At 42.6% G+C, this 13699-nt stretch overlaps 1 protein-coding gene across 2 annotated transcripts in view; it reads right to left on the bottom strand.

Annotated features, from left to right (window-relative positions):
* LOC139632809 (ryanodine receptor 3-like) overlaps positions 1–13699 on the bottom strand; it is a 99041-nt gene that overhangs the window by 25510 nt on the left and 59832 nt on the right. For both annotated transcript variants that reach the window (XM_071498015.1, XM_071498016.1), the window contains exons 39-61: positions 10676–10949; positions 10389–10503; positions 9656–9788; positions 8698–8801; positions 8398–8533; positions 7940–8126; positions 7662–7770; positions 7454–7574; positions 6712–6881; positions 6058–6278; positions 5692–5782; positions 4728–4868; positions 3621–3784; positions 3379–3457; positions 2766–2855; positions 2530–2676; positions 1850–1912; positions 1606–1681; positions 1211–1334; positions 910–1025; positions 747–814; positions 520–641; positions 292–341 (exon numbers count right to left, since the gene is read on the bottom strand). In XM_071498015.1, the coding sequence (XP_071354116.1) occupies positions 292–341; positions 520–641; positions 747–814; positions 910–1025; positions 1211–1334; positions 1606–1681; positions 1850–1912; positions 2530–2676; positions 2766–2855; positions 3379–3457; positions 3621–3784; positions 4728–4868; positions 5692–5782; positions 6058–6278; positions 6712–6881; positions 7454–7574; positions 7662–7770; positions 7940–8126; positions 8398–8533; positions 8698–8801; positions 9656–9788; positions 10389–10503; positions 10676–10949 (2901 nt within the window). The remainder of the gene's footprint in view (positions 1–291; positions 342–519; positions 642–746; positions 815–909; positions 1026–1210; positions 1335–1605; positions 1682–1849; positions 1913–2529; positions 2677–2765; positions 2856–3378; positions 3458–3620; positions 3785–4727; positions 4869–5691; positions 5783–6057; positions 6279–6711; positions 6882–7453; positions 7575–7661; positions 7771–7939; positions 8127–8397; positions 8534–8697; positions 8802–9655; positions 9789–10388; positions 10504–10675; positions 10950–13699) is intronic.

The raw sequence follows: 13699 nt of genomic DNA, 5'->3' as shown, positions 1-13699 counted from the left end.
CAATGTCAACATCCATACTGTCACTCACTGTTAAGAGCTGTCTTGATCTGAATTGAGTCTCTCATAGCATTCATGGCATGAATTCATGGCTACGTACAACCCCCAGTCAAATGTGTATGTTGAGGGTTTGATTAGAAAAAAAATGTCAAATAATGAATCACCATGTTAGTGTATCAAATATCTAAGGTGTGTTGTACATATCAAATAACTTCAGCCATGATAAAATGACAAACACTCACGTTCACATTCACACACATACATTCCTGACCAGTCAGCAGTAAATTAGCTTACCAAAGAGTGAAATCCTATGTCTGACAAGAGCTGCCAGTTTACAAAACAGGCTGGAGGAGTGAAGGTTAGAAAAGGGGAGGAAACCAGAAAACCACAATCAGGAAATCATTGGAGAGAAGTTTAGGAATGAAAGATTGATTAATTGATTAGAGATTAAGATTTTAAGCAAAGAGTGGTAAAGATTTATTGTCAAGCTGTGCTGCTGAATGTCATCTCGTGAACGGGTACCTGGTGACCATCTCCTTCTCCTTGTTGGAGGCGTAACCGCTGCTGCTCAGGTTCTTACTAGGGGAGGAGAGGAAGTAGAGAGAGTGGTTCTTGAAGTACTGGTCAATGAGAGGGAGAAGAACCTGAAGGAGGACACAGATAATGATAAGACCAAATTAGGCTGATGGTCATAATGTTTAAAAGTTATTTATACGTGTATAGTGGCTGAATCGGTATCACATCCTTACTTTGGCAAAAAACTTGATTTCTTGTTCATGAGGGGATCTGTCTGTTTTTCCACTGGCAGCCATGGCCTCTGAATTGAAAACATGAAAATATGTGTTAAATATTGAGTAACAAGACAACTATATATACATGTTTTGTCATCATGAGCTATATAATATATTATACCTAGATGGGCGATGAACTCCTGAGCTGAGTCAACATACTTAAGCAGCTTCTTGAGGAACTTATAGGCAAACCTCTTCTCCATGGAAGAGGAATCCTGCTCCAGGTCCTTCAAACCTCTGCAGCACAATAAGATACTGGCTGTAAATAACACTTGATTCTCTCTTAATGGCATTTGATAAAGGACTCTGTTGACCACTGACACTGTCATCTATTAAATGCCAAAGTTAGGAGGTCGTGTAAAGTTCCTGCAAGACATAAACATGATAATATATTCAGTAACACGCTGTGTGTGTGTGTTGACCTTGTGATGCTGTAGCCATTGATTTGCAGGAAGCGAAAAAGGTCCTGGGCCTTCTCTCGATCGCGGGCCTTCTCCTTTGCTGTCAGCGTGTCATAGGGTACCAGCAAAGGGTGTGTTCCCCCACCTCAAAACACAGACAGGCCAGTGTTCAGGGAGACTTGATCAGTCATGGGTCTCTACTCAGTGTATGAGTAAAGGCAAATGGTGAAATGGAGAGGATGGACCACTCAGCTCAACCTATTCAGTCAAGAGCAGCCAGGCAGACGCATGCATATGTTAACAGGCACATATAAGCTGTGCAACAGCCGAGTAGCACTTAACATCCACCCACCCATACACAAACACACAGTCTCTTCCGCTACGATTGTTTATGATTGACTTCATTAGCAAATCACCTCTGCTTCCAAGGTCACTTTTTTTCTTCTTGGCCCAGATGTTATGGTAATTTTCAGCCACCACCTCCACCATCCCCTTAGACCAAAGACAAAAGAGACAAACAGTACATCTCAGTGAGATGTCCCGCCCACGTTACTCATCCACATTCAGGTTATATTGCTCTTCATCTCGTATTCACACTGAGAGACTGTTTAATGTAAGAAAGAAAAAAAAGTACAACAGAACCAATGTAGGGTCACTCACCTGCAGTTCCCTGGATAGAACCACGTTGCTCATGTCTATTGGGCTCGGATTGAACCCATTTGCCTGGAAATGTTGAACAGGATGCAGATTTACAGTGAGATATACTGTGTTATTGGTTATAGATTAACACAATAGTATATGTTAAAGGATTATTCCATGTCCTTAGGCCTTCAATTGAGCCACGGTTAAGAGATTAGCAACAAAATCAACTTTCCTCAATAAATAACTCTTTGATCTGCATGTTTACAACTGCATTAGTGACTGCTGACAAACGGTACTGTCCCAAAAGAAAGAAAATACAATCTGAGAGTAGGTGTGAGCCTTGACCAGCCATTTCTAAAGTCAGAAATAAAACTTATATGTTAAAAAGCATCCACACACTTGTGTTAAGGGGGAAAACAAACAGTCAAACTGCTGCCATGGTGAACTTCACTTATATTTATAATGACCAGTAGCCTGTCTATCAGCCTGAGTCAGTTGTAACATATTTCAACACATGTTACTTGTTGTTTGTCATCATATTTCATCACAGACACTTTTGAGGAGAAATAGACTTGATTTTATGTCCATTCCACACATTTGAACCTTTTACAGCACATTATCAATGATATGGTGTGGAGCAACAGCTATACAATTTTTTGCTTTTCCAACACACAAAAAACATATTCTTTGTACTGTACCTGTGAGGTCTGAGATATCTTTCTCATTTTCTCATTCTCCCTCTGTTGAGACATGCTCTCTCCATCCTTGGTCCTGTCAATGCTCCAGCCCATTGCCAGCATGCTCTTCAGGGACTCTCTAATTGGCCATCTGTAAATCTCCTTCTCCTGCGGCACAGAGATAGAAATGGGGAACAAATATTTAGGTTATCTCTGTGTTCATCTTCTACCCAAATCTCACATTCGACATACTGCACCTTCTCTGTTAGGGCTTTGTAGGTCCTGAGCTGAGGGTGAGTCTTGGCCTTCTCATCCACACAGTCTCCGTATTTCCATCCCAGCAGCACCTGAGGCACAAGCACAGAGGGGTGGACAAGAGTGAAAACAATCCTCATTGCCTTCAGAGTCCCTAAGGACATGATTTATTATTTGAAAGACTGGGTAAGAGATTAATTACGCATAACACATTAAGGAGTCATGGTACATTCAGTTCTTGCTGTTCTCAGCTCTTGTGAATTTTTTTTTTTTTTGACAGATGCAACAAAGCAGGATAAACAGTTGGCACAAAGGAGAGCAGGGTCCTTCTAGACAGAGGCCAGCACAATTGTTGTCAGCATGCCCAGAGTATCTCTTTCAATTATAACAAAAAGGAGCCAACACCAAAGGGAACAGTGCTATGATAATGGAAAAAAGAACAATATCAAGATATTGATCTGAATTGATTTTTTTCACTTCCATGTTTTCAGCTGATTATGGTCGTGTGCTGTATTTCTTCAAGGCGAGACATTTTTAGTGTCCTCTCATTTTCTTATAACACTGCACCATTTAATCTCCATTTGCCAAGGTGGAGACTCTTATCTTTGGCCTTACCTTCTCTGCGGACCATTTCTCATGGGAATGTTCGGCATATTTGTTGGCAAAGTGCTCAAGCTTCTCTGGGAGAGCAATGCTGGAGAAAGAGAGAGTGACAATTTGTCAGCGTATGCAAATGCATGTCACTGAAGTCATGTACAGTCATGTGCTGTGTAATTCATCACAGGCACGATACGATAAGTGAGGCTATAAATATACAGCATATACAGTCATCGACGTCTGGGTCCAACATGGCTTACTTAGCAGTATTGATGGGTTTGGGGTCAAAATTGCCCTGAGCATCTACAGAAACAGGCTTTTCCATGGTCGTACTGATAGAGGCGTCCACATAGTCAGGTGGCAAAGCTCCAGCTATGGCACTGAGGCAAGGCATGGCCATTTTGAACAGCTCTGGATCATATTTCTGCATGGGGAAAGACAGAGTTAAATGCAAAATGTATCAAAATGTTTTGTTATAGTGAGGTTCTGCAAATGGTATTTTTATTTAACAAACACAAGCAATGTGTTTAGTCGTTCATTTAGCTGGGAGTTAAATAAAGCTACAGAGCCACTCTAGCCTGAGAGTAAGAGGGGCCAGTGGAAGAGATGTTAATCAAGAATCACTCTAAAAGCTGAGGAATCAGTGTGCTGGAGGCTTTGGATCAATGATGGCTGTCCAGATATTGATGTTTGCATGCTGGCCCTTTGCACAGCCTCCTTTCATGAGTGTGCATTTAGAGAGATGTGCTGAGTCCAGCCATCTGCATCACAAACACACCTCAAGATATTTGTGCCTGTGAGTTCCTTGCATGTTAATCAAGACAGTGACAAATTAGATGACTTTTATATAAATTTAAATGTTTATTAGGCTTGGGCTGATATTCAGTAATATAAAATATTGTGATAAAAACTATTTTACTTCATGTCATTTTGCAGTTTTGGAGTTTTGCACAGCCTGATGCTGAGCCTGACCCTCATTTCACTGCTTTGCTTACTGTACATTGTACCTTAGCATGTGACATATTAAACTTTGAACTGCTGTTTAGTGGCAGAATTGCTTATACCTGTAAAATACAATACAATAATATGACTATATATTAATAAAAAAATTAAATTGGAAAAAAAAAAAATACACACACACACACACACACACACACACACACACACACACACACACACACACACACACAATATCATATATCACAATATTTGGGCTTGACTCTATCGAGATATTAAATTTTGGATATTGTCCAAGCCTAATGTTTATCACTTTTACTGAGCATCTGTGGTATCACATTCTCTTAGAAAATATTTCTAAGAACAAGCAGATAGATGTTAATGCCTACTGAGGAAAAAACGACCCTTACCCTCTGGGACAGAGAGTCAAACACTCCCCAGAAGATTTTCTTGGTGAGCAGTAGTTCATCGTCAGATGCTGTGCCATAGCTGCCCCAACCCGACGGGAGGCAGTAGAACTTCCAGTTCTGCTCATAGTGGTTGGTTAGCAGCTGGAGGACACACAGAGGGCAAACAGCAAGACAAAGTAAGTAATAAATATACTGAATTTAGTGGACAGGACGTTTTCAGTGACAGGCAAGAAGCATGCAGCCTATGTATGTTCTCACGATACGCTGGCACTTTTTTTTGTTGTGTTATATTATTTGTTATTTCTATTCTTTTATTGGGAAGAACTTTGTGACACCTGCACATGAAGGTTGCTATATAAATAAAATGTATTTACTTTTTACTTACTAGGCCATGCATGCATTCTAAACAGCTCCTCAAAGGAAGTCTGTTCTCCAACACTCAGCACAAATGAAATGTACATGAAAATAAAGTGTGTCCACTATCACGGGCCAGTCACAATCTATTACAACTCCAGTTTTTCTCTTGTGGCCAGACGAATGGAGCGCAGCAGTGGAGCCAACAAGCCTGTAATCACACAGTCCAATACTTCTTCCCCTTGTTTTGATTAACACCATGGGTGTGCTACAACTGTGCACCTGTGAGTGTGTGTGTGTGTGTGTTTGTATGGTGCACCTGCACTTGAGCTGGTGGAAATAAGCTGTTGTTAGCTCACCACCAAGCTGACAATCTAATAAACTGAGGTGGTAAAGTGTGACCATGCAGCGACCACACAGAGGCAAACCAAAGGCTAAGTTATGTAGAAAAGAAAAAGAAAAGTTGGAGATCAAAAGTAACCAACTGATAATAAGAAAGAACTAAAACGAAGGTATGTAGGCAGTGCAACAAGGAATGTGAGATAAAGGCAAGATAAGGGATGGCAAAGGGATTTAAAAAGTAAGAAAAAGTGAGGAAATTGTTGCCCACCCTGAGAGGCATCTTGCAGTATTCAGTCAGCAAGGGCACATCAAAGACAAGGCGGCGCAGGAGCTGCTGCAGCATGGAGGGACGAAGGTGTCTGCAGAATAAGGTGAGAGAGATAAGAGCACTGCTGCCCAGGGCTGCTTTTAACCATAATGTCTTCAGGCTCTGACCACTCTCATCACACAGTCTTAGAGGAATATATAAGGAAAGCAGGCTCTGAGTTACAGTAAAATTTTGCAAGAAAGCTGATAATATGCAATGTTGATTGTTGCTATCCCTGCCAGCTGAGATACCGCAACTATTTGATGCATTATCACTGGCTAGAAAAACTTTTAACTCTGTTAATGGAGAGATTCCTGTGCTCCTCACTTGCAGACAGCGAGCAGGCACTCCTCTATGGCATCTCTCTGGGCCTTGGTGAGTGAACGGCCCTTGGAAAGTCGGTAGATGGTGTGAAGAGTGGAGTCCATGAGACTGGCGTAGTGCTCAGTGCTCGCAAAGAGAGGGGCGCAGCGGGTGAGGAGGGGTAGCATGGCTGAGCCAATGTAGCGGTTCATTGCCAGGGCTGTCTCTGTGGTGCACAGACCCTCCTGTAGAAAGAAAGGGTCACAGGTCATATAAGATTTGACAGTTGTGACACTACCTTTTTAAAAGTGAGACTTCTATCTAGAAGTTTTACTGTCACATGCACTACATAGATTCAACTAGCATGATATCTGTCAGCGTAAACAGAGCTGTCCGATATTCCAGCCTTTGCTATGGGTTCTCCTTGCTGTCTAGGGAGTCACTTAGTTGCTGTGTACTTAATTTTTTTTTAAAAATATTTCTAAAAGCTTTTAGTTCGGTGATATTTTTTCAAAGCTCCATATAAATTGTTTGTTCATAAATAAGAGCAAAGAAACAATTCAATCAATCACCTGAAAATAAACTTAAACCAGGGCGTAATGAGTGGCTCTTCATTAGTATAAAAGGTTGCCCATTATTATTATTCCCATTATTAGTATTCCTGTCCGCTTCACCCACCGTATCCAGAGAGGTAGCAGCCCTCAGGTCAGGGAGAAAGCCCACTTCGAGCAGGTGAAGCAGAAAGCTCTGGTCCTCTATACCATACACCCTGTCCAGAAACAGCACCATTGGGGCCTTGTGGTCTGGACAAAAACTGGCTGACATGTCCGGCTCTGTCACTGACCCATCTGAGAGAGATTGAGACAAAAAGGGGAAGGCACAACATTTTCAACCAGGTAATTCATGCAGGTGTGAAGCAGTGAAATACCCAGAGAAAAGCCTACAGTACATAATGGCAAGTCTTTTCTGATTAGGGGAGTCATGTGTTTTCATTAGGCAGCATGCAGCAGCATGTGGATGAGAGTTTTCTGGTGCTGTCTTCACTCTTGGCCCGCTGACAGAGCCTGTGTGGCGGTGCTCGCAGCAGCAAATTTAAGAGGCGAGTCTCGCCATGCTTATGCAGATCAATCAATAGAGCAAGACAGCTCGCTATAGAAATGATCTGGCTTACTCAGAGCTATGGGAGTGTGCAGTAAAGTGTTGTGCTGATTAAAAGGGCATGAGCAGTGAAATGAAATCAATAACCTTCCGCTTTGCACTGAATGTGTAGAGTTTCATAGCCATTGTATCTGCATGTGAGGTAGACACTCTGCTGTCGTATGCAAATGAATATGATGTGTCCTCTGATGAAAGTGTGAAAATGTGTCAAGCCGTATAGTTTGTTGCTATGAGTTCTTGAAGTGAACATCCTGACCAGTACCTTTGTTGATGATGGGCATTTTGAGTGGTATGCTGATTATTCCCACGAGGTCCTCAGTAGGCACTAGAGAGCGCAGGATGGCACGGATACGCAGAGCTTCACCTTTCCCTTTGTTGATGATCTAAAGAAGGGAAAAAAAGTGAAAATAGAGGAAAAATCTGTCCAATAAAAGCAATTTAAAAAACTCACGGTGTCAAAAGAGACATACATGCATCTCTGGGGCACAACGTCCCAAAAGGTCAATGAGCGCAGAATAGAAGGACATAATGGCATTGCCCATGTGGACCACCTCCTCTTCGTCATCACCATCAGCAGACCTGACAGAAAACAAAGCAGAGAATAGGGGAAGAACAGAAACAGAAAAGGGGAAGAACATTTTTGAAGGGCATCATGGCAAATATGCAAGGCAAGCGGGATGAGCAGCTAATCTTGAGGGTAAGCCCTCAGCATTGATCTGATAAGCTTTGCCTGTTCTTTGTGGCTTACATGTCGGAGCAGACTCCCTGGACAGAGCCTGGCAGGTCCAGAGCAGGTGTCTCAGAGATCTTAATGGCTTCCTTCATGGCAGCCAGCAGGCCATTCCCTCCCTCGCCCCTCAGGGCCGGTCCAAAACACTCCGGACGACGAATGAGCAGCTTGACCACAACACTGGAGTTCTCCTCCACACTCTCACCTAGAGCACAAATAATATGGGTGGATGTGACTAAATACAGACCAGCAAAGAAAATACATCATTAATGTCAGCAGGAAAATATGGCACATAGTTCTAATACACAGCCTCAGGCAAAACTTCATATGAACTTTGCCTTAAAGCAACTGAATCCAGGTCTCAGTTGGGATTTTGCAAGGTTTTAAGGTTTAAATAGAGGTATAGTGACAGAATAAGCAGAAAGGGAGAGTAAATGAGGGAAAGGAAAGACTGGGGATGGCAACTGCAGTCTTACCATTGACGAAGACGGCAAACCGCAAGAAGGAAAGGTATCGTTCTCCTTCAATGGGGTTCCAGCCAATGTCTGGATAACCTTTAGCCAGGAGCATTGGACAACTCTGGAGACCGCACCCTGCCAGATACGTGACCACCTACAGATGTAGTACATACATAACATTACCTATAGCCCACATATATGCAGCTTTAATCTGTTCATCCTAGCTACTCTATTTAGAAACAGGTTTGCATAGCATGTGTATCCCATACTTTTAATTGACTTCATATTTTATCTGTAACTCCCAAAAAACAGTCATACCTTGTCCAGATCAGGTTCCTCCAGTGCTAGAGCCAGGCCATTGTTGTCCATCACTGAGGAAGCAGCCACATCAAGAGGAGTGGAGCCCCTCATAGCAGGTGAAGCTGCAATACAAGCACACACACAGGACCAGCTGCTTACTGTCTTTTCTAAGTTATCTAATGTCTACTCACCCAGCATGTATGTGTGTCTCTCATTTCAACAAAATGCTGTATAAACAGCAGGGGGTGGTGTTTCCACTCCTTCCAAATATCACTTGCAGCTAATCTGCCAACAGCTGGTTAATAGTGATTGGTTAATGTGTTAAAGGAAAGTTTCCTCCACCAGTTTTCACTGGAAACTTCAGTCCTGTTTGGTTCCACAAGGGGTTATGGGAACCAGTTTATGCAGCACTGTGCTTACCAACACAATATCTATCGTATTGTAGTTACATCTTATAAGCTTTTAAAGACTTTTTTTTTTTTTCTTATTTTTTATACTATCACATAACTTCTTGTCCTTGTTGCCTGGTTAATGAGCAATCTGTGAAGTATGTGTGTGTGTATGCCTTCCTGACTGGGTGCATGTGTGTGTGTGCATGCATCCAAGGGAGACACTCTCTCGCACCGGCGGGGTGCTCACTGAGACTGTGGCATCACCATCTTCTAACAGAATGGGAGATGAGTCACACTCTTTGCTGATAGATTCTCAGCACTTAGACTCACAGTCACACACACTAAGGTGTGAGCCTAATGTATGTGTGGGCTCAGAGGTGCAGAAGTCCTATGATCACACAGTACGGCAACAACCATATGACATCTTCGTTTTCATTTCATTCTCTTTTCAAAGGTTTTGCTTGATTCCTGTTCAGGTTGTGTGGTCTTCATCCGGTAAAGATGTAGTAGCTTAGCATCAGTAGTTATTGGGCTAATCGCCAAGTAGCATGACTGATATCCAAGACATAGAGAGCTGTACCCACCTAGACCCACACTGCTGTTCTCCAGCAGGTAACTGAGGTGGTCGAACATGGCTTTCTGGTTCTGACGGCTGATCCGGCAGAAGTAGCACAGGAAGCGACAACAGCTGGCCACCATCTTGGGGAAAGCGATTTCCTGTAGGATGGCACACACAGACTAAGTAGGGTCAAGCATTTGACCTGGATGTATTTTAAAACAAGAGAATTGTAGCAAGATCACAACCAGGACAGACGGTCTCCTGTATTTACGAACAGTGAACACACATATAGTAGACTATCTTCAGGTCTACATGTTGCTAACAAATTGTCACTCAAAAAAAAAAAACAGTAATGTGATAACAGGTGGTTTTGGAGAGGTTGTTGTTTTCTTCAGGTTTACTGAGTTTACTGTAATGACTTCCTCCAGGCTTGTTACTATAAATTCCCCCGTGTCTCTGTTCCTAATTAATGTCTAAAAGGCCTGACACCTTCACACGCTGCCAAACAGCCACATTCTGCCCTTTCTGCCCCCACTCCCTGTCTCGTCCTAAGGAGAAAGCCCACCTACTGTGACCACATCTTCATTAATGCACATTCACCCTGCAACCATGCTTCACACAAATGATGACACACAAAACTGGACTGAAAGCACAACTTTCTATTAGTAAGCAACATCATTTCCAGCGAGGTGGTGCAGCGAGCACTATGGGTGCCTCTGGAAGCAGAGAGATAAATATAGAGATAGATGTTGTTAAACCTGGGATTTGTCTCCTCCAAGCACATTGACCATGACCTCCATGACAGTCTCATGCATGCCCAGTATTCTCATTAGGTTCGGATGCTGGTAGAACACCTTGTTGTTCATGATGTCGCTGGAGAGAAAAAAGACACAAACAGAAATACTGAATAATAAATGCTCACTAAAGAACAGTACCAAATTGGCATAAAACAAAGGATAAGGATATTAAGACCAGAAATATATAGTATATGCATTTTTTAAATCATGTATCTTTTAGGGGAACAAGCAAAAGTTCATTGACCTACCCAAGTCCATCAATCATGAGCTTCTCCTCCTCTTTCCCCATGCGGACAGATAGCAGAGATCTGATCTGGCCCAGAGAGGCCAGGAGGTTGATGGTGTCCTGCACCGAGGCAGCACTGATGGTGTAAGTCTTCCTCATGGCCCGAAGCAGCTCCCCAATGCTGTCGTACTGCCTCCTCAGCAGGCTGAACATCTTACGGACGAGCTCTGGGTCCTGGATGTGACACTCCTGGGCCCAGCTGACCATGGTCTGAGAGATCAGCTCCTTCAGATTGGCTGGAAAGAAAGTTATTTTCATCATTATGCATCTCGTCAGAATCATCATTTAACAAACAATAGTGGCATATAGTGGCCTCATAAGGTTGTTGTGGTGAATGCGTTAGCAATATTTAAACCGTCATCTCACATGGAACAACGCAAGTATTCATTTGGAGGCATGTTTCTGATGGTCAACCAATACGGACTCTCCTTTTAGCTCTGTTTGGGTCTCCACTGAGTTCTCCTCCAGGCTGGTAAATTCTCCACTGTGTCTTTCTGTCGTTCGGTGCTGGTAAGGCACAATCCCAGCACAACCTTGACAAATTATATATTGTTTGAAACCTCTACGTCTCCTGATTCTAACTTTGCAAGGCATTTCAAGGATTCCAACATCACTGCAACCACTGTTGCAGGTGAGGCAAAAAAACCCCTTACATTTCTACTATGTTTGTGCCTCTGTAACTTTGGTTCAGTATCTCTTACACTCATTCTGATTTTTTGGTTTTAAGAGTGACCTTCAAAGGAAACCAGGGTTATGACTGTAATCTGAGAGCTGAAGAATAGCGATCCTCTTATTTTGGGTACATTATTTTCAGGCTTGGGCACAAAAATGGGGGCGGCAGTGAAGTGCTTGCTGATATCACTGAAACCTTCCTTCCATTAACTGGGATCACACCAAGACACAGCAATCCCCCTTAAGGCACTTAAGTGTACACACACACATTATCACACACACACAAACACAAAGTTCTATTAGACTGATTTTAAAGAGGACTCTACTTGACTGAGTGGTCTCATTTTTACACAACCGATGCTTGAGCACTTGAGGAAAAAAAAAGACACAATTCAAAGGTTGCATTCCCACACTGGCTCAGTGATGCAAATAAGACCTTGAGGACAGAAGAAAAAATAAATAAGGCACAGCTCATTCAAGGTGTTTTTCTCGTGGCTTCAGTTGAGCAAATAGGACTGTAGGTGTGTGTCAGCCACCTCTACAAGCCTCTATTTCTAAAGGAGAGGTAATCATTTGTGTTTCAGCAATGTCAGAGTTATTTTCCTCTATTCTGTGGAAGAGAAAACACAGTTTGCAAGCTCATTCGTGACATTTTCAGTGGAGTGGAAAAAAAGAAAGGAAGTCGTGCTACGTAAAGAATAAGAAAGTGGTAGTGGATGGTTTATTAATAGTTTCCTACAGTAGGATATTCTGCTTCTGTGGTTGAATGGAGACATTTGTTTGGACAGCTCATATGTGGGTTACCCTTAAGGCTTCATTAAAACTGGATCAATAGGGTGTGTGGGTGAGGGTGTGCAAGCATATTTGTGTCTGCTCATGGGGGTATGCATACACCAAGGATGGAAAGACATCAATTAAACCATAAAAGATGGAGCAATTTACACACAATTGATTTCCCTAAAAGTATTGCAATTAGGTGATTGTGTTTTTAAGGCCTCTGTGTCTGTTTTGCTGATTGGATGTGTTGGTTTTCCAAAGACTATTTGACACCAGGCTGTCAATCAGTGTATTGTGTGATGGGTGGGGAGCAAGCAGAATGTCATCGTCAGCAGTAACCGATCCTGCCGCCGAGAGTTGCATGGGTGTCAGAGAAAGGGCAGTAGCACCAGCTTGGTCCAAAATGAGAAGCGACATTTCTTCCCCTCAGCCAACATGCTTCACAACACCTGACTCTCATTCTGTCACACTATCAAGCACACTCGCTTGTTCCCCGGCTGTCTGTCTGTCTTGAATACACCCCTCCAGCACCTCCCCCTCTTCCCCCTACATCCCAAACAAACAAATCTGACCTGTCTAGAGTTACACTGAAAGAAGGCAGTAGGTTTTATGGTTTGAGTGTTCATACACAATTCCTTTTCTGTCTCTCTCTCTCTCTCACACATACACACACACACACACACACACACACACACACACACAGATTTGTTCAAGGCGAGTCATCATGTCTGAGCATTAAATGCTTCTGGTGGATAAACCATTCATCAGATGAGGAAAATGACTTTGACGCTCCTTTTACTTCATCCCTGTGAAATAATGGCAAAGACGATGGCGCCTTCTGTATCTTCAGGGTCTCACAGGGCCAGATGATGTGACAGGAGGAGGAGAAGTTATAGCTGGAGCAACAGCTCAGAATATATCATGTCGTCTTCGCTCCAGGCGTCCTCCAGGCTCCTGGCAGATCCTCTTCTTATATAAGATTTTATTTTGGTTTTCAAAAAACATACCAACTGTCACAAACACGTCTAATATATTGCACCTGCAAAAGAAAATATGACCAATTCCAAACAAAGTAAAACAAAACAAAAACTATATCAGCTATATCAGGTGTCATGTGGAGAATCAAAAGTTAACATTCAAAATTAATGGCGTGTATCGTTGAGGTTTAACAAATGTATTCCTTCATAAAACACTTGCATTCGTGTTTGCTTGCCAGCTGTCTTCTTCTTCTTCTTCTTCTTCTTCTTCTCCCCCCCCACCCCCCACCCCACCCCCCCGCCTTTGTTTCCTGCCACTCTCATCAAATCATAGGCTCAATGCCAAAAAACAAATTGTAGAGATACAGTGGGGCCCATAAGGCAGAAAATTACTCAAAGAATTATTTTAGCAGATGAGAGAATTTGTCTGTGTGTGATTTCATTCTCACTCTATCCTTTCATTCCTTTCCCTCGCTTTCTCCAGCTGTGACAGAAGTAGAAGTGATGCTCGTGAACTGCAGCTGCCACCACAAACCAGTCCTCTGATCAATCAGCCCTTA

The sequence above is a fragment of the Trachinotus anak genome, unplaced genomic scaffold (assembly GCF_046630095.1).
Source record: "Trachinotus anak isolate AG129_WGS33_773 ecotype Australia unplaced genomic scaffold, CSIRO_AGI_Tana_v1 ptg000015l, whole genome shotgun sequence".
Taxonomy (NCBI): domain Eukaryota; kingdom Metazoa; phylum Chordata; class Actinopteri; order Carangiformes; family Carangidae; genus Trachinotus; species Trachinotus anak.
The sequence above is the reverse complement of the archived record's forward strand: the minus strand, read 5'-3'. Positions and strand labels throughout refer to the sequence as shown.